At 45.3% G+C, this 18,706-nt stretch overlaps 3 protein-coding genes across 3 annotated transcripts; all 3 read right to left on the bottom strand.

Annotated features, from left to right (window-relative positions):
* Nucleotides 1–9,737: 9,737 nt before the first annotated feature.
* On the bottom strand, nucleotides 9,738–12,662 carry MYCFIDRAFT_49936 (glycoside hydrolase family 3 protein). The gene is made up of 5 exons (XM_007930648.1): nucleotides 12,362–12,662; nucleotides 11,817–12,303; nucleotides 11,612–11,766; nucleotides 11,093–11,559; nucleotides 9,738–11,023 (listed from the first exon to the last, which is right to left on the bottom strand). The coding sequence occupies exons 1-5, from the start codon at nucleotides 12,567–12,569 to the stop codon at nucleotides 9,899–9,901; spliced, it is 2,442 nt and encodes an 813-aa protein (XP_007928839.1). The 5' UTR covers nucleotides 12,570–12,662; the 3' UTR covers nucleotides 9,738–9,898.
* Nucleotides 12,663–13,418: 756 nt separating this feature from the next.
* MYCFIDRAFT_30871 (uncharacterized protein) lies at nucleotides 13,419–15,989 on the bottom strand (the record flags this gene model as incomplete). The annotated part of the gene is made up of 1 exon (XM_007930567.1): nucleotides 13,419–15,989. The coding sequence occupies one exon, from the start codon at nucleotides 15,987–15,989 to the stop codon at nucleotides 13,419–13,421; it is 2,571 nt and encodes an 856-aa protein (XP_007928758.1).
* A 466-nt stretch (nucleotides 15,990–16,455) lies between these two features.
* On the bottom strand, nucleotides 16,456–17,942 carry MYCFIDRAFT_78107 (uncharacterized protein; the record flags this gene model as incomplete). The annotated part of the gene is made up of 4 exons (XM_007930747.1): nucleotides 16,456–16,789; nucleotides 16,919–17,337; nucleotides 17,500–17,864; nucleotides 17,921–17,942. 4 exons carry the CDS (start codon nucleotides 17,940–17,942, stop codon nucleotides 16,456–16,458), a joined length of 1,140 nt encoding a protein of 379 aa, XP_007928938.1.
* Between the last annotated feature and the right edge of the window lie 764 nt (nucleotides 17,943–18,706).

Genomic DNA, 18,706 nt, shown 5'->3' on the forward strand with positions numbered 1-18,706 from the left:
TCTACGTAAGACGACAACTAGCGCTTCTGCTACTAGTAGCAATCGTGCGAAGCGTCGATAGCGCCTAGGAAGTAAGTCCTATTTATAGCCGGCAGCGTAGCCGGTAGCGTAGCCGGCAGCGTAGCCGGCATTCTTACTGTCTTTTTACTAATCCTTCTTTAGCCGTAGCCCTCCGTAAGATTCGGTAGTATTAGAAGAGTTCTTAGCTCCTAATCCGTAAAACTCCTTTCTAACGACTTGTTCGCGAAATTGCCTAGGATTATAGAACGGACCTTCGCTTCTAAGCCTCCGCGATAGGCGCCCTTCAAGAGGCTATAGAAGCCTACCTAGTTCGTATCTTCGAATGTATGTTTCTCTTCTACCTCTTTTCGGACTATGCTAATACTATTTTAGCGGTCAACCTTATAGCTATCTACGCGAAGCGTATAACGATTATAGACAAGGATTTCAAAGCACTCGATCAGATTCTAAAAGGCTAGAATGTCTACATTCGAGACGGTACTAGGTAGGATAGATATTCTAGTAGAAAGGATGTTCGTAGTGTTATCTACAAGCTTTTCTGTATACGAAATGAGCCGCTATTATACGGCGCTGTATACCGCGCTCTAAATACTCTCTAAGCATATGTATATAGTATAGTATACTTTATTAGCCGTACGGAATAGAAGTCTCCCAAAATCCCGTTAGTACTAAGGAGTAAAAAGGCCGGCTACGCTGCCGGCCACGCTACCGGCTACGCTACTAGCTACGCTGCTAGGTTTTTTAAAGAACTAAAAGAAGATAGATATTCCGGTTGATTTGTATTAGTTTAGATTTTTATAAAAAGAAAACAGGGAAAAATAAGGAAGGTTGAAGAGCCTAATAGTTATAGTTATAGGCACTATCCCTGTTTTCTAGAGCATATTATATACCTGCCTTCGCAACTCTACCTAATACTCCCTCTGAATATCCTTATACTCTACCTACTGAAAATTCAACTAGGTACCTAGACCTATAGCTGCCTCTATATCTTTTACTATCTTCTACAGGTTGAAGGCCTCTTCTATAGCAGCCTCTACCTCCTTATACAATACGAAGTCACTACCTGCCCTACCCTTTATATCTCCTAAATGACTAAGAGTTCTAAGGAACGAACTAGCATTCGGCCTTAGTATAGCGAGTAACTAGTGGAACGTTCTACAGAGCTGCCTTATAGCTCTTTTATATACTATGCCGATACCGAGGGAGGAGCTATCCTAGTACTTAATGTTGTCGAATGGTTCGGTAGGAAAGTGTATAAACTTCTTAAGGAGGAGGACTTCTAGGGAAATCGATGAGTTCTGCCTAGATCTAGATAAAGACATTCTGCTAAGTAGTTAGGGAATTAAACCGTAAACGAAAGGATAAAATTCATACCTAAGGAGTGCAGTTTCCGAACTAAACTATAATGCCTTATATATGTGTGTGTGTGCTTTTGATTAGTTAGTGCCCTTGGCTAATTGTCTATAGATTTGAGGTTATATAAGTACCTTTATACAACCACGTAGCCTGAGTAGGATTCGAAAATTCTATAAGTACTAAGGACTAAAAATGCCGGCTACGCTGCCGGCTACACTGCTGAGTCTTACAAAGGGCTTGCTTGAAGCTACGTATACATTCGTACACTTCTTAAAAACCGATAAATTATATAGTTCGAACCAGCTACTTATATAGTTGCTTGGCAAACCAACCCAAACCAAACTAGAGTTTCGGCTTAGCAAACTAAACCAAACCAACCCGAACCACTGCGGGGTCTAGACTTTATTATAGGCCTTCCTCCTACTAAGCGTAGGGGCAGTAAGGATATGTATAATACTATCCTTGTTATAGTAGATCGATTTACTAAAGGCGCTCGATATATCCCGGCGCGGAAAGATTAGACTGCTATTAATATAGCAGAAGCGCTATAGACTAATATCTTCTATACCTATTAGGGAACCCCTAAGGGGATAGTGTCTAATCGTAGATCGATACTAACATCTTACTATTAGAGCGAGATTTGCTTATAGCTAAGACTGAAGTATCGGCTATTAATAGCCTTCTATCTACAGACTAACGGTCAAATAGAGAGGCAGAATGCTACCCTATAGTAGTACCTACGCAGCTATATTAATAAGAACCCCGAGGATTAGGTCAACCTCCTATAGCCTATAGAATTCGTATACAATAACAGTGTACATTTATTAACTAAGATCTTACCCTACATAGCTATAATAGGCTAGAACGCTGCTATGCTATAAGACCCCCTGCCGCTCGAGGCCGAGCGTAAGGAAAGGGAAGCGCGTTAAGTACTAGATAGTAGAAACACTAGCGGCAATAGAACGTATCTAGAAGATACGAGAGATCTATACTAAGATAGCTAAGAAGCTAACAAGGGCTTAAGAGTACTAAAAGACCTATTACGATAAGCGCTATATACTAATAACCTTTAAACAAGGCGATATAGTTATACTAAGCACTAAGAACCTCCGTATCCGCAAACACCTATTACCTAATAGTAAAACAAGGCCTAAGCTCGCACTAAGATACATTAGTCTATTCTGTATCCGAGAGGCTAAGGGCATATAGGCCTATTAGTTATAGCTTCCCCCTTATTATACTATCTATAATACCTTCTATATATCCCTCCTTAAGCCGTATTACCTACGCGAAGGGGATGAAGCCCCTACTAAACACGAAGACATACTAGCGGATAGTAAAGAGCTGTAGTCTATAGAACGTATCCTATAGTACCGGACTAGGAAAGGTAAGAAGGAGTACCTATTAAGATAGCAAGGCTATTCGCTAGAATAGGACTTATAGGAAGCTAAAGGTTCCTTCGAGGATATAACCGAGTTGTTAGATAAGTATTAGACTAGTGTAAAGAACAAGAAGAAGGCTAAGGGCCTATAATGTCGCCTAGGAATAATGCTACCCCCGGGGTGCTATTAAGCTAACTAATTAGAGGCAAGCAATTGTCGGCAAAGGACAACAAGACTATACTACGATAACGAACGCGCAACGAGTACTAACGAGCGTACTATAACTGTTAACTAATCGACTACTCTTTCGAGGACTCTACCTCTTTACTAATACGCCCTATAGGTCCCTCTCTTATTCTTTATTCTATCGAGGCCTCGAGACCTAAGCGTTCGATAAGGGCGATATACGCGCGCGTACGAATAACGGTAATAAAGGTAATAGTGTCGCGCTACGAGCTAGTAGTGCGCCGGCGGCCGGCGTAGCTATATTAGTAATAGTGTTGTAGAGTGTATTATTAGTCGAAGAAGGAAATCGAAAGCAAGGTAAAGTTAGCGCTAAGACGACTAGCGCCGCTACTATTAATATTACTTACTATAGTTACTACGCCTACGGACACAACCTTACCTATACTACGAGCCTAAGGCACCTTTAATTAAAACTTTGATCAAAGCTTTAAGCCGCCTAAAAGATTAAGCGACTAATAGACTAACTAAAAGCAAAAACTGTAGAGCTAGGCTAGCCGGGGTCGATCTTGCGGACAATAGGTTACTCCTCGATCTATCTAGCCCTTTAGGCGAGGCGAACCTCTACTACTATACTTATAATAGCCTTTACCTATAGAAACTAGAAGAACTAAGTTTTTTAAAAAGATATAATTAGTTAACAATTAAAGGCTGCTAAACCTAACTAATTAGGGCTAGTAAAACTACGATAGTAAATAATAGCCCTCGTAACAATAAGAACAATCCCTCGGAACGGACAACCCTCGGAAGCAGACATTGCTAGGTCTTTTAAGAGTAGACGCAAAGAACTCGGTATAACATTACTTAGAATAGGGGCAGGGCTATAATACCTCGTACGTCTACCTATTATAGTAGGGAAGACGCGCTCGTATTATAATTAGTCGAAGGTCCTTAATTCTCGTAGTTATATATTACTTTATTATATATAGATAGATAGATATTTCATTTGCCTGTTGTAGTGCCTTTCGGCCTATGTAGGTCTGTTTCTATATATTGTTTTAGGTAGGAAACCAACTTAGTTGGTAAAAACCTCCCTCCTGTCCTATTTATAAGTATTAATCTTCCTCGTTTCCTTGTTTTCCTTCCTCTAGGATACACTAGTGTTATAGTTGTTACCCTCTAACTACCTTGCCTGCTACCCTGCCCTTCTTTCCCCCTCCTCTTCCCTCCTTCTTATCTACTCTTTAGTTTCCCTTGCTAGTACGAATTGTTATACAAATCCCTATTTAATAATCCACTTTACTACCCTCTTTAGGTCTTCTTTGCTCTAGATTAGCTTGTCGTATTCCCTTTCTATTGCTTTTAGTCTCTAATTACTTCTGCCTTCTAACTATCGAGGGCAGACTAGCAGTATATACTTAGGGTTCTAAGATTGGTAGCTATATTAGTAAGCCCTGCTTTCAATTCCTAGGACGTTTCTTCTAAACAGGTAATATCTAAATCCAATATGTTTAGATCTGATTTAGATAGCTAGGCTTGCCTCGGCCCTATTTAGGTCCTTATAGAGCTAGTAGTTATATTAACTAAATTTGATTAGTGCCTTTAGGGTTCCTAGTCTAACTTGTGTTTTGTTCTATTCCTGCTCCTATAGGTATCTAGTTATTGATTCTGCTAGGCTTTGTTTCTCTCTCTTTAGTTTGTCTTCCTTTAGCCTTATATTTAGTCCCTAAAGCTCTTTCTCTAGCATTTCTCTTATTAAGACTCTATAGTGCTCTAGGTCTTTAACTTTCTAGGGAGTTATTTATAGTCTGTCTCGCCTCCTAGTCCTAATATACTAGGCTTTTATCTTGTCTAGTGCCTTTTAGATAGTCTGTTAGGCTAGGTATTCTATTGTCTTTGCTACATATTAGTATCTTAGTCCCTTGAAGTATTGTTTGACTAGTAGGATCCCTAATTCTATTTCTACTACCCTTATAGGTGTAGTTTTATATGCTCCTAGGATTTTCTTTAGGCCTTAGGTTTAGGACCTGCTAACTAGTTGCTCGATCCTCTTTAGTGTTTTCTCCTAGGCTATCTATATCTATACTCTATATAGCATTGCTAGCTTAACAATTGCTTTGTATATAACTTTAGCTTTCTCGAATGTAGCCCCCTATATAGAGGCTATAAGCCTATTAATAGATTGCATATTAGTATCTGCCCTCTGCTTTGCCTTCTTTACTTATAGTCCCTAATTTAGTTTTAAGTCTAGCTAGATCCCTAGTACCCTAAGCTCTACTAATAGTTAGGTTTTAAAGCCTTAGATAGTAATTGATTGCTTTATATTATAGGTTGATTTAGCCTTACTAAAGTAGATAAGCTAGTATTTTTCTAGGGCGAATTTTGCTCTATATCTCTTTACCTATTTTTCGCACTCCTAGTGCTTCTCTTCTAGGATCTTGTAGTTGGTTTCTATTATCCTAGACTAGGCTAGGATGTTTGTGTTATCTATAAACCCTAATGCTAATATGTTTCTTAATTCTAGGAGTAGGAGTAGGTCTACTATAAAGATAAGGAAGAGGATTAGGGAGAGTATTGATCCTTAGGGGATTCCCTTTTTAGTTAGTATTAGGTCTAATTTGAATTTGCCTAAGATGAGCTATATTAACCTTTCCTATAGGAAGGACTAGATGAATTAGACTATCTAGTTTAGTATAGCCTTCTGTTTAAGTATATATAGGAGCCTTTTATAGGAGATATTGTTAAAGGCTCCTAAGATATTAAGGGAGAGGAGGGTTGCTACCTAGTTTTAACTATAGTGCTAGATATACTTAATCTGTTCTATAATTAGTTCTATAGCTATTAGTATTAACCTCTTCTTTCTTCCTCCTATCTAGCCTTTAGGAAGGATATTCCTTTCCTCGGTAAAGGTTATTAGCCTTTTAGCGACAATTTTTTCTAGTACCTTGCCTATTATATTAAGTAGGGCTATTAGTCTATAGGCCTTAAGCTGCGTATAGTCTTCCTTCTAGGGCTTCCTTAGCACTACTATTAGGGACTTCCTAAATAGTCTTAGGTAGTGTCCTAGTGCTAGGCTTTATAAAAAGATATTGGTTAGTGCTAGGGCTAGCCCCTTCTTATATACTTTTAGAAGTTTGTTGTAGATCTTGTCTTCTCCTAGTGCCTTATTGCCTAGGATTTTCTTTAGGATCCTTTTAATAGTTTCGGGTTTGACCTAGGTGTCTCTTAGTATGCCTAGTAGTAGAGTCTCTTATTCTTTCTCCTTTATATCTAATAGGTCTGCTTGTACTTTTCTATAGAAGAAGTGTTAGCCTAAGGCTCTTACTTTCCCTTCTATTATAGTCTACATTTGTCCTTGTTAGTCTATAATGTCCGGGAATTGTAGTAGCATGTCTTTATCCTATTTAGGTCTCCTTGCCTATTTAGCTATCCTCTATATCTCCTCTAGTTTCTTTGTAATTATTCCTATTATAGATCTCTATTCTTGTATCTTATCCTTCTTAATCTAGATCTTCTTTTCCTAGTAGGCCTTATTATAGTTGTCCTATACTTCCTAGGTATAGGTTTGTATCTACTGCCTCCTAGCCTTCCTTGCTACTTTAACCTTCCTTATATACTTACTAGTCTAGTATAGTTGCTAGTATAGTGAATGTTTCTTTGCTAGGGTATGCTTTCTAGCTACCTGTTTTAGGATTCCTATTAGTTCTTCTACTGCCTTATTAATATCCTCCGGCCTTAGGAGGTGCTTTATTAAGAGTTCCTCTAGTTTTAGGTCCCTTTCTAGTTCCTCCCTAATCTTGTCCTATTAGGTACCTTTTTAGTTAAGCTTCTCCTCTAGTTCCCTTTCCTAATTAGCTTAGACATTTAGCTTAATCTATACCGGGAAGTGGTCTAATAATTCTTCTAGCTCCTAGTTAACCCTGTATCTTGTAATCCTATTCCTAATCTAATGTAATGCAAAGCATAGGTCTAGTATGCTACTGCTTCCTCTTGCCTCCTAAGTAATTAGTCCCTTTAGGGTAACAATTTCTATTCCTTCCCTCTCTAATATATTAATTAGTCTTCCTACTAGGAAGTGGTAAGCTAGGGTAAAGTCTGAGCCCTAGAGGGGGTAGTAGAGGTTGAAATCCCTAAGTAGGATTTAGTAGGTGTTCCCCTAGATAACTCTAGGTAGTCTTTCTAGGGTTTTTAGTTAGGTACTACTTCTTAAGTCTAGTAGTAGGTTATATATACAGTAGACTTAGAGTATACCTTAGGATGTCTCTACTTAAACTAATGTTAGGTCCCTATCCTCCTATAGTATAGCCTACTAGGTTTCTGTATCTATCTCCTTACTAATATAGATGCATATCCTTAGGGCTCCCTAGTTGTAGATAATTAGATAGTATCTTGGGTCTTTAACTATTACTAGTCTCTTTATGTATAGGTTAAGCTAGGGCTCTTAGATTGCAATAATATAATGTTCTTTTAGGTTTAGTGCTTAAAGGAAGCTCCTCTATACCTTGTCTTTGCTCTTGTTGATATTGTACTATATAATGTTCAGTAATGTTACAATGTTTATTAGGTTTTATCTATATTATTTCCCTATAAGTTTTCCTTTAGTCTTCCCTTACTTTAAACTAACATTTAACTAAGCTTTATCTGCCCTACTTCCTTTCCTGCAATATTAAGGTATCTTAGTCTCCCTAGTTGCTAGTAACTCTCTTATGCTAGTAAGGCCCTAAATGTAAACCTATTATCTTGTCTAGACCTCTTTTATAGCACTTAGCTAGGTTGCTTCTGCACCTAGCTGCCCTAGCTTATTGTGTATCTTTTTAGTATATTAATTCTAGCTTCCTTTGCCTTCCTAGCTGCCTGTATTCTTACTAGGCATTCCTTCGCCTAAGAGGGGTGTCTTTTAGTATAGTATGTATATCTTGCCTCTCCCTTTTATACTTTATATTCTTTAACCTAGTAATCCCCTATATAATAGGAGTAGGTGTTAGTTGTCTTTATGCACTTAGCTGCTAAATGTCTATAGTATTAACATTTGAAGCACTGTATTATCCTATAGTTGCTTCTATATATCTCTGTTTCTAATCTTTTAAAGTCCTAGAATAACCCCTAGTCTAGCACTATATTAGCTTGCTCTATACTCCCTACCTAGATAATTAGGGAAGACTACTTCTTAGTCTCTTCAATTTTCCTTTTAATCTATACTACTTTTGTAATCTTTAGGCCTAGGTATATAGCTTAGTTTTGTCTCTATAGGCTCTTAATATCCTATTCTTCCCTAAAGCTTCTTGTTATACTATTGGCTACAATTATAAATTGCTATTAGGAAACCTTTACTGTTTTCCCTATCTTAGTTGTCTATCCTTTTTGTGTTTCTAGCTTCTTTTTGTCCTACTCTTATACTATAAACAGCTTAATTACCCCTTTACCTTCGTTCCTAGCCCTAATTACTTCTTTAACTGCAATTCTTTCTATAATCTCTTTCCCTATAAGTCCTTAGATTTCCTTTTACTTCTATAGGTCCGTAATATAGACTCTAACTACTGTCCTCGGGGGTTTTAGCGCCTCCTAACTAGCTACTGCTACCTAGGTATAGTAGTTTGAGCTTATCTCCTATTGTTTCTTCGTAATCTTTGCTGCGACTATATTAGCTACCTTTATAATTACGTAGCTTGCCTAGCTGTAGATTGCTTTTAGTCCTCTAAGGAGTTCTAAGATTATTATCCTATATACCCTCTTAGGGGTTCTTCTATCTTCCGCCTTTAGTACCTCCTCTACCCTAGTATATAGTGCTTTCTATTCGTCCTCCCTTCCTTCTTAACTATCTTCCCTTCGTCTCTAATTGTTCGCTGCTATTTTCCTTTCTTTTTATTGTTTAATCGTAGGCGTTATTTTATTATATATAAGGATAGCGCAGTTAGAGTTAGACATTGTATTATATTAGAGGTAAGGTTTGATATAGTTATATAATCGGTAATTGCGTGTTTAATTTAACGCGGACTAAGAAGCTTACTAGACCTACTAAGTTAGTAGCGATAGAGGTTAAGAATGTAATATAGACCGGCTACGAGGGCGCGGCCTTTAGAAGGGAAGCGTATATTAGGACTAAAGAGGTTACACGCGATTAGTATGTAACTAGGCTCGAGTGAAGCTAGGGTCTTGATGCCTTAGGCAGGGCTTGGCGCTTAGCGTTAGGCTAACTAGCCTGCCTTCCTCCCTCTCCTCTTAGATCTCTATCGAATACTACCTATACCTACTACTACCCTATCTACCTGCTAATATACCCTTCTTACAAGTTACTATAGCTATTTATTAATAACTCTTTTATATATATTCTACTTTTAAAGAAATTATAAGTATATGCTTTTATAGCTACTAGCTACTAGTAGTAGCTAGTAACTTATATAATTACAATTAATCTAGGATTATATTTTACAATCTAGATTACTAGAAGGGTTAGATTAAATTAGATTAGATTGCTTTTAGAGAGGGTTAGATTAGATTAGATTAAATTACTAAATTAGTAGAGATTGGCTAGATTAGATTAGATTAAATTGCTAAGCTAATCCGGATTACAATCCCGGATTAATTATAGACTATACTAGTTTCTTCTAGACTTTTAAGGAAGAAGGACCGGACCGGAGATTTTCGCGAAACCGGTACGGTTAGGTTTTTACGAGGAGTGTAGGGGGGGGGGGGGGGGGTTGATTTAGATCGGAAGTTGATTTGATTTGATTAATAAGCATTGAGGAGTCTTGTTAGAAGGAAAAGGGATAAATGAATAAGGAAAAGGAGTACGGAGCAAAAAGAAAACAAGTATTTCTATAGCCCTAAAAAAACACCTGAAAAGGCTGAAATCTACATACATTCGATAAAGGGAGTATAAAGCGAGGTATTCACTCAAACTTCCTCTTCGGCTGACTCTTCCCCGCTTCCTACATATATCATATCATATCATGCATTCACTTCAAATTAAAACTCCCCACGAGCGGCGTATCAAGCACACTCCTCCCAACAAAAACATTAAACTGCCCATTGGGAACAACCCAAGTCTGATTGTTAATATCCCAATATGAAATATCCTTCCGTCTCAAATCAAACACCACATCCCATCGCTGACCGGGCGTGAGTTGCTGTTTCTTGAAACCCCTCAGAGTCCTGGTATTCGGCATACCCGACAAAGCGCCGTCAGGGACGGGGATTTCCAAGTATAGTTGCGCGACTTCCGAAGCGGTGTGGGAACCATTGTTAACGATGGTGGCGGTGATGTTTCCGACGGATTCAAAGAGAGGTTCGTAGCCGCCAGACGTCATGTTTTTGTTGACGGTGTTGTCGGTGGTGCCGTTGGCGTAGACGGGTGAAGTGCTGGCGGTGTTGATGGTGGAGTTGACGTCCATGTGAACGCCGAGGGAAGAGTAATCGAAAGAGCTGTAGGTGAGGCCGTAACCGAATTCGTAGCGGGGAGCGACGTTGCGAGCGAGGAAGTATCGGTAATCAATGTTGACGCCTTCTTCGAAATCGCATTGTGGGTCTCGGGAGGTGTCGATGCAGGGGCCTTGAAGCGAGCGGTAGTCGCCAGGTTTTTTGGCGACGGTGTAGGGGAGTCGGCCTGAGGGGCTGACTTCTCCGTAGAGGAGGCTAACGATTGAGCGGCCGGCGTCTTGGCCTGGGAGGTGCGCGAAGATGACGGCTGTGACGTTGGTGTTGTCGATCCAGGCGTCTACTACTCGTGGACCGGCGTTGTGGATCACGACGATGGTGTTGTTGCAGGATCTTGCGACGCTCTTCACTAGGTCATCTCCATCGGGGTCGGCCAGGTTTGGTCGATCCCAGTTCTCAGAAGCGTAGTCGTTAATGAACACCAGACATGCGTCGGAGTCTGTGACTACACCAGGTGCTGTCGATTCGCTATCGAAGAAGATGGCGGTATCGTCGTAGTAAGCCTTATTCTGTAGTGCGTCGTATGGTGTACTGATGTAGGCCGGAGTGTTAGAACTACTACCTCCGCCGACAAAAAGTGTGCCCATAGCTTTGGAAGGTGCATTGTCGACGATCTCATTCATCGCAATCTGCCGTTCCTGTGACTGCTGGAGTTTTACAGTCTCCCGGTTCTTGGTCCAATCTTCGGTACCAGGCATGAAAGAACTCTGTGCAACGGCTGACCAGCCGAAGACCGACAGCAGTCGAGGTTTCTTGAGTGGCAAGGCACCCTTGATATTCTTGACAAGAACGTGCCCTTCAATGGCTTGTTGCAAGATAGACGGCTTAGCAGCGACGTCTCGCGCGTCGATATAATCATGTGGTGCCAATATGTCGGCTGGCATTCCAACGCCCATCGGTGGGAAATTTGGGTTATCCTGGCCGAGTTGATACCATGTTGCCACAATTCTCGTCGCCATGTCGACCAGACGACTTTGGTTGAATCCTTGTGTTGCCGCAGCCAATTTTCCATTGCCCCAGTAGTCGCTAGAGGGCATGGCCATGTCCAGACCAGCGTTTGCAGTGGCCAGGTCGCTGTGCTGTGCGGCCCAGTCAGAAACAACAAAGCCTTGGAAGTTGAGCTCGCCTTTCAGCAGGCCATTGATGGTTTTGCTGTTCTCGCATCCATAGGTGTTGTTTATTCCTGATTTGCTGTCAACACTTGCAGACAAAAGCTTGACGAATGACTGGCTTACTCTGGTAGCTGCACATGACACTGCCCACTCCTGCGAGTACTGCCTCTTGGAAAGGCCACAAGTAACATTCATGCATCGTTCGGTCGTCAACATTCGCGCTCGTAGCGAGCACTGTTCCATCATCGTTCGAGAAGGGATTGCGATTCGTTTCCTGCCTGCATGACTTGTGAGCATGTATCCACTCCCATCTTACAGTTCGTCTCACTCATAGGCAATAAAGTGTTTGACAGATGCGATCACATTTTGCTGTAGACCCATGATTGTTGCCGCACCGAGGACTCCGTCCATGAAGGGATCAGCGGCAAAGCCTTCCCAGTTTCGGCCACCAGAAGCGACTCTGCCAAGAGGACCCACGACAGGCCCGAGTGCGACGTTGATGCCCTTTTTCTTGAATTCGGCTCCCATGAACACCCCTCGTTCATATGCCATCGATGCATTCCACGATGCGCCAACGGAGATGCCGGATGCATAAGCGTTGACGCCATCGGTTTCTCGCACGCCATTGCCGGCATCATGTAGACACAGACCGGGAAATCCAGCTTTGAGGGCTGTGCCCGTGATACCAACACAGCCTGTATGCGTGGTCGGATAGCCCACTGTGATATTGTTCATTTCCTCGGGGCTCATCTTCGCAACCATGGCTTTCGCTTTCTTATAAGACTCGGTCCAGTTACCGGCGCCATAGCCTTGCGCTGTACGATATCAGTGTCTCTCCACGACGACGGTCACTCCTCTGGCATTGGAACATACGCGAAGGAAAGACGCCTGGAGACGTCCATTTTGCATAACCGCCATGAGTGTGCAAGGCGAGCAGGCCGAGGAGCGGCAACAACACGATGCCCAGTCCAATTCCCATCGTAATCAATCTGTGTTGCAGACACCAGTTGCAAGCGGTCGCCCGAACGTTGCCTTTTAGCAATGGAAGTCGCTCTTTGGCTTTGGCAGCCTTCTCGTCCATTGAGGAGCGGACTGTCGATGAATTAGGTTGGCATAAGTTCCACGTCGTCGAAAGCCAGCAGCATGTGATGATGTCGGCCGCCGAGCATTTCTTGGACACAACGCTAGTCGAACAACGGGAATGGAAGAGGAGTGATGGTGGTGGTGCGAAGGGGGGCGGGGCGGAAGCGACAGCGCGGCTAATTTCCTTGCGATTGCTGTGCTCGTACCTGTAACTACTTTTGCCTTCTGCTGCATCCAGGGCAAACACAGGCGTCGTCGGGGCAGCCCGCTGCTTCCCCACGGCCCACCCGCAAGCCCGCCCGGGGATCCCCGCTGAAACGCGCCAAGACCGAACGTTGGTTCTAAAGCGAGTCGAGTCGACAACATCGTCCTTCGAGTCGCCCGAAACGCGCAGAACAGGCCGGTGAGAGTCATGCGCTACGCCGCCGCCATCATCAGTGCTCGCAACGGATCGATATCGATGTCGCTGTGAGCACTGCACACATCATCGTCTTCTCCTGCTGTCGAAGCTCTGGCAGGCCATACGCCCTGGTCCTGGTTGTTGGCTGGGCCAGATGCAGGAACAACAAGAGGAGTCGGTCCCTGGTGGTGCCTGCAGCACAGACGGACACCTGTTGGACGGTTGGACCTCTCCTCGAATGCATGCTTGTAGCACCGCACAGGTCGTTGGGACACTCTATCGCAACGCCCAACAGAACTTATTATTGTTACCATGGCCATCCGGCATGACCCGTGAACCCAGTTGCTTCGAATCGACTACGACTGGAAAGGCCATGATCACACTGCATTAGTCACGAGCTATCCATGAGAGCGATCAATGCCGATCATCGCGTCTACAGATCCTTCTTTAAACCACCTTGGCCTTGGAGAAGATAGGTACCTCCTCAAAATTGTGATTCCAATGCAGTCCTCCGTGCTCGTCAATCTCAGCCGCGTCATCAGTGGTCGTGATGCCTTCTCTCTCGTTCGCTGCAATCTCCTGTCGGGATATGCCGTGACAGTCGCGCGGTATCCATAACTTCGGCGTCTTCGAGGTAAAGGCAGGTGCAACATAAGCTTTCTTGATGTCATCTTCGCTGAATTGCACCGAGTCGTCACTTGACCCTTGATCCGGTCGGAGCCAGCTACCAGCCTTCGCGCGCGAATCCGAGATAATGGAATCAAAGAAATCAGATAGCCACCTTGGCATGGGATTGGGCAGCTTCTTCAAGCCAAGTCGTCTGCCATGAGCAGAGGCGTGAAGATCTGCATCGTCGGTGGTGTCGCCGCCGTCTTCCTCAGCTAGCAAGCGCTCCTGCTCTGGCTCAGACCATTGGTCCACACCGAGGTACAACTCCAACGGGCGAAGCATCCTATCCAGCAACAGATTGCCGACTGCGGTAAGAACCAACAGTACAATCATGAGTGTCGTCTGGGCAGCAGCCTTGCGAGCACCAAACAAGCCAATCAATGCCAGTTCGGCAAGGTAGAGACCAGTCGGCATCTGCTGCAAGGCGCGCTTGTAGGCCTCTCCCTTGGTATCAGTCTTGGTTTGTCTGACGTATAGCAAGCTGTACCGATATGACAGGTAATAGAAGTACAGCCCGATAGCCGCAAAGCCCAGCGTCAGCGGCTGAATGCATGAATATGCGACAGCGATGATGAGGAAGTTGGTGAACTTTGGATACCACGCTGCCCACGGCGTGCCACGCATTTGAGCATAGGTTTGGAATTTGTCGCGTGGAGTCTTGTCCCAAAAGTACTCATAGAACAGATACTCCAGCGTCTCCGAATAGTCCAGCAGGTTTGACGCCGCGCTTGTTGTTCCTTGAAGGATGAAGTATGTAAGGTAGAAGTTCGAGGCTTTCGGCAAGCTTTCAGCCAGAAGATCTGGAGCCGACTTGGGATCTTTCGCGATCTTCGTTGCAACAGCGGCTGCTCCGGACGAGAAGGTGGTGACCAAGAAAACCTGAAAGACTTGGAATACCATGTACCACGCTTGAGTCTTCAGCTCGGCTTGAGGCACGGTCGGTTCGCCAGATAGCTTGGCGATATGGCGAAAGAGCTTGGGCACATACGAGACAAACCAGCTCGTCAGGAATGGTGGTACGAAGCCTACCAGCAGTCCAAGAATCCAATCAGGAAGGTCTTGCAGCCACTCCAGCCACTTCACTCGGTCTGACAATTCCTTGACATTGCTAAGCGTACCGATAAGGCCGACGGGGATCGAGAAGAAGATCGTGAATGCTATCACGAACGCTAGAGCCAGGGACGCCTTCGAGGCACGGACAGCCATTGGCATCTGAATGTTCTTCCACAATACTTCTTTCGGCTGTACAGCAAGGAAACGATCTTCCAGTGGCACATGAGGATGGAACTTGATCTGCTGAAAAGCTCTGTGCGCGGCCTCTTGGCTAGCGAAAGCCACGAATACAGCTGACTCGGCTGGTATGTTTCTGCCTGGCGCTGACCGATGAGCTTCGAGACGTTCAACAGCATCCACGACATGTTTGCGTGCCTCATCTATGCGATCAACTTTGCTTCCGACGAGCATGGGTCTTTTCGCAGTCGGCCTGGCTGCTTTGGCAAGTGGCGAAAGCGCTTCTTCCTCGGCAGCGCCATGTGCGCCGTTGCTGGCTGGTCGAGCTTTGCTCTGCAGCTTGGTATATTTGGTAATGTAGTCCAGCTCGGCTGCTTCCAGGCTGTAAGCAGCGCCATTCCTCTTCTCAACCAAATCTTCAAGATCGCCCAAATCCTTCACAGGCCAACTGTGCTCTGCCTGATGGCCGAAATGTTTCTTGAGGCTTTCAGGACGCGCAGCCTCTGCTGGCACATTCATGAACAGCACTGTTCTCGCGGACAGCCTTGAAGCATAGGTCTCGTTCAGGTAATATGCTTGCCGAATGCCTATCAATTGCAGACGCTCAGCGGCAATGGCGGCCAAAATGGCGAGGAAAAACAGCCATGCCACGACAGTATGTCCCCATAGATGGTCATTCTTGGCAATGTTGCTGAAACTGATGCTGTCCAGTTGACTGGCATTGCCTCCACCCGTGGCATTGACGGGGAAGAGGATGGGCCAGGTCAAAAGAGCGCCAGCAAGGCAGATGTAGATGATGAACTTGAGGAATCTCAGATAAAGGTAGGCGTCGAGTGAATTGTGCTGCAGCACGAAGCGATCTGACAGATTTCGAAAGTCCCGAAGCCATGATGTGCCACGGGCAGTGGAGGAGGGTGTCCTGTCTTTCTCCGGTATGGTTCCAAGAAAAGTCCGTGGCGCGTAGACTTTACGGAAGCAGTTCCGCACAAGCAGGAAGGCGACGACGTTGATGGCGGCGATGATGAATGTCGGGATGAAGACGCCGAGGATTGCAGCGAGCGATGTTGACTCTTCTCGCCGATTCTTGCCATAGCCACCGTCCTTGAGGATGGAGAACATGGTTGCCAGTGGATAAACGTCGGAGTTTCCACGTGATCCTGGTATTGGGGAGCCACTCGCTGACTACTGAGCTGAGCGTAGAGAAGCAGACGGCGGGTGCTTCACATTACTATGAGCATTTGATGCAAAAGGATGGCAGTCGCAGGTGAATCGAGCGTGGAAGTCACGGTTCAGAAACCAGTTGTTGCCTGGAGGTTGCTCCTTCCGCCCATACGTCATTTTCGCGTGTAACACGACCGATCGGACATCACACTGAGCCACTAAGGCCTGCACTCGGGTGGGTACGAAGGAGTGAGATGTGCTCAAGATCAACGACGGGAAGAGCGAACGGAACACCTTACGATTCAAATGCAACCATCTCCAAGAGACCCCTCATCGTGCAAAAGCTGCCAAGTTCAACACCAGATGTGCTATTCCGACCATGAGTCAATATCATACCCATCATTAACCCGCCGCTGTGTACGCGTCACAAAACAACAACAATCTCTCCCCTCTCGTTCCTCCTCAACCGCAAACTCTTCCACAGCGCCTTGTCTTCCTCGTCTTTCTCCCTCTCACCCCTGACGTCGCGTTCCCGGTGATATCTCTTCAAGACCTTGTTGATCGAAAGACCATGCTGGCTTTCGGGACCCTTGGTGACAAGACTCAAAAACAGCTCGGCTCGAGACTGACTATATGCCACAATTTGGTTGCGTGCAGTCGCTTGGACGGACATGGGCCGCTCGTACTCAATTGCTGCTTGACGACTCTTTCTGCTAGCTCGAGCGCGGTCTTCGGATGAGAAGGAATCTTCGCGGTGGCTGCGGCGATGGTGTCTTCGTGCGCGTTCGCGTTCGCGTTCGGGACTGCGACTACGTGCGCGACGCTCCCGGTCCCGGTCGCGCTCGCGCTCGCGCTCGCCATCTCTTGAGGTCGTGCTTGTGGAATACGATACGTACGAGGATTTTCTACGATCCTTCTTCGATTCCCTCTCTTTCGGCTCAGAAACAGAAAGCAGATCCTTGTCTCTTTTGCTGCGTTTCGAAGGGCTAATCGGTGTGGGTCCAGCATCGATGCGATCTTCGTAGAATTCGCTGTCTGTCACGAGTCGTCCAAGACCACCAGTCAACCCAGAATGTAGAACTCTCGCGCCAGTCGAGGGAGCATCGAGCATTGGCTGATCTCGTGACACGGGTCGCTTTACGCTTGACAAGTCGAGATCCTCCACATTGCGTTTCCGCTTTTTGTCGCTCTTCTCTGTCCCTCGCTTCTCCTTCTTGTCCTTCTTCTGCTCTTTCGGTGCAGGCGTTACGAACGACTTTTGCGGGTGGCTCAGATTGTGGGACGAGTCATAGCGTTCGAAACTCGGCTGTAGAGGCGCATTGCCATATGAGTATCCGCGAGACAGATACGAGGATCCTTCACCATTTGACAAGTGCGAGTCGGCCACAGCATAAGGAGTAGCCTGTTCCAACATCTTCCTCTCATCCGGCGCACCAAGCTGCGCTGCCTTCGGAGTCGCATCTTGCACCAGAAAGTCAAACACATTGACATTCTCCAGCTCTGCAGCAGGTTGTGGTGGCGTGGGTGCTCTCGGAGGAACATCGATGACCGCCACAGCATTCATATCGTCCCCCTCCACAGCATCCTCAACATATGCTTTCGGCACCATTGCCCGCGACATAGACTTCCTCTTCTCAGCTTTGTTACTCTTCCTATTCTCCTTCTCAGGTCGATGGTACTGGCCGTAGTACTTCTCCGACTCAGTCATGCAAGAAGTATGCGCTTGGAAAGAACCGTTAGGGAAGGTGGTCATGCAATCGATGCACGATACCGGGGCCCAACACTGGTTGTAGTGTTGGCTGAGCTTCTTCTTTGTGAGCACGTCGCCGCAGCCTATACCACTGTATTAGCAGGAGAGAAAAAGGGTGTGGAAGGGACGGACAACATACCTTCGCATTGAAAGCTGACCATGGTGGGCGACAGCGTGTGAAGGAGCGCTTATATGAGGAGGGGTATAGTATGGATATGCCAGTCAGGAGGCGAGCTCACGCGGTGGTGGTCGTGGTCGTGGTCGTTGTTCGTTCGCGTTTCATGTGATCCTCGGTGCTAGACAGAAAGCTATTTTGAAATTTACGCGACAGGGTCTCGGAACGCTTCTTATTTGAGCCAAAATTCGTTGTTGGGGCGACGACAGTCGATGGTGATCTTTGTGCGACGACACTTCAACTCATCTTCACACTGTTCATCATCATTATTGATATAACATCGATTTACTCTACGATATCTGCAAGATGTAGTCGCCACGGCCAGGCTTCAACTTCACTCGCTGCATCCTGCGACAGGCAACCGCCGCCGCCGCCGCCGCCGCCGACCACTACTTCTCCCACGCACACTCGAGAATCAGGGGCGCGACCATGCGACATTAAAGCGCGTGCAGCACAATTTCGTCGTGTCGCGGCAGATCACTCCACGCGTGACTTGGCTTCTTCACACATGTTCCTGCATGACGACAAGCCGACCGCCGACGAGACTTGTCGTGAACGAACGAATATCGATGACGTTTCACGACCCATCGCGGTTGGTTGGTGGTCACTGTCTCGAATGGGAACTCTGGTCACGCAAAGAGAGCACTCTGCATTCTAGCTCTGACCTGACTACTTGTGGTGTCGAACTTGGCGACCAGCGCCATCATCCTCGAGAAAAACAAATCAACAACCCTGACCCTCCTGCTCCCA

The sequence above is a fragment of the Pseudocercospora fijiensis genome, assembly GCF_000340215.1.
Source record: "Pseudocercospora fijiensis CIRAD86 unplaced genomic scaffold MYCFIscaffold_7, whole genome shotgun sequence".
NCBI classification, from domain to species: domain Eukaryota; kingdom Fungi; phylum Ascomycota; class Dothideomycetes; order Mycosphaerellales; family Mycosphaerellaceae; genus Pseudocercospora; species Pseudocercospora fijiensis.

Coding starts and splice junctions, on each gene's coding strand:
- MYCFIDRAFT_49936 (XM_007930648.1), bottom strand. CDS start 12,569: ATGGACGAGAAGGCTGCCAAAGCCAAAGAGCGACTTCCATTGCTAAAA. Junction 12,304..12,361: donor TCCAGGCGTCTTTCCTTCGC/GTATGTTCCAAT, acceptor GATATCGTACAG/CGCAAGGCTATGGCGCCGGT. Junction 11,767..11,816: donor AAACACTTTATTGCCTATGA/GTGAGACGAACT, acceptor CAAGTCATGCAG/GCAGGAAACGAATCGCAATC.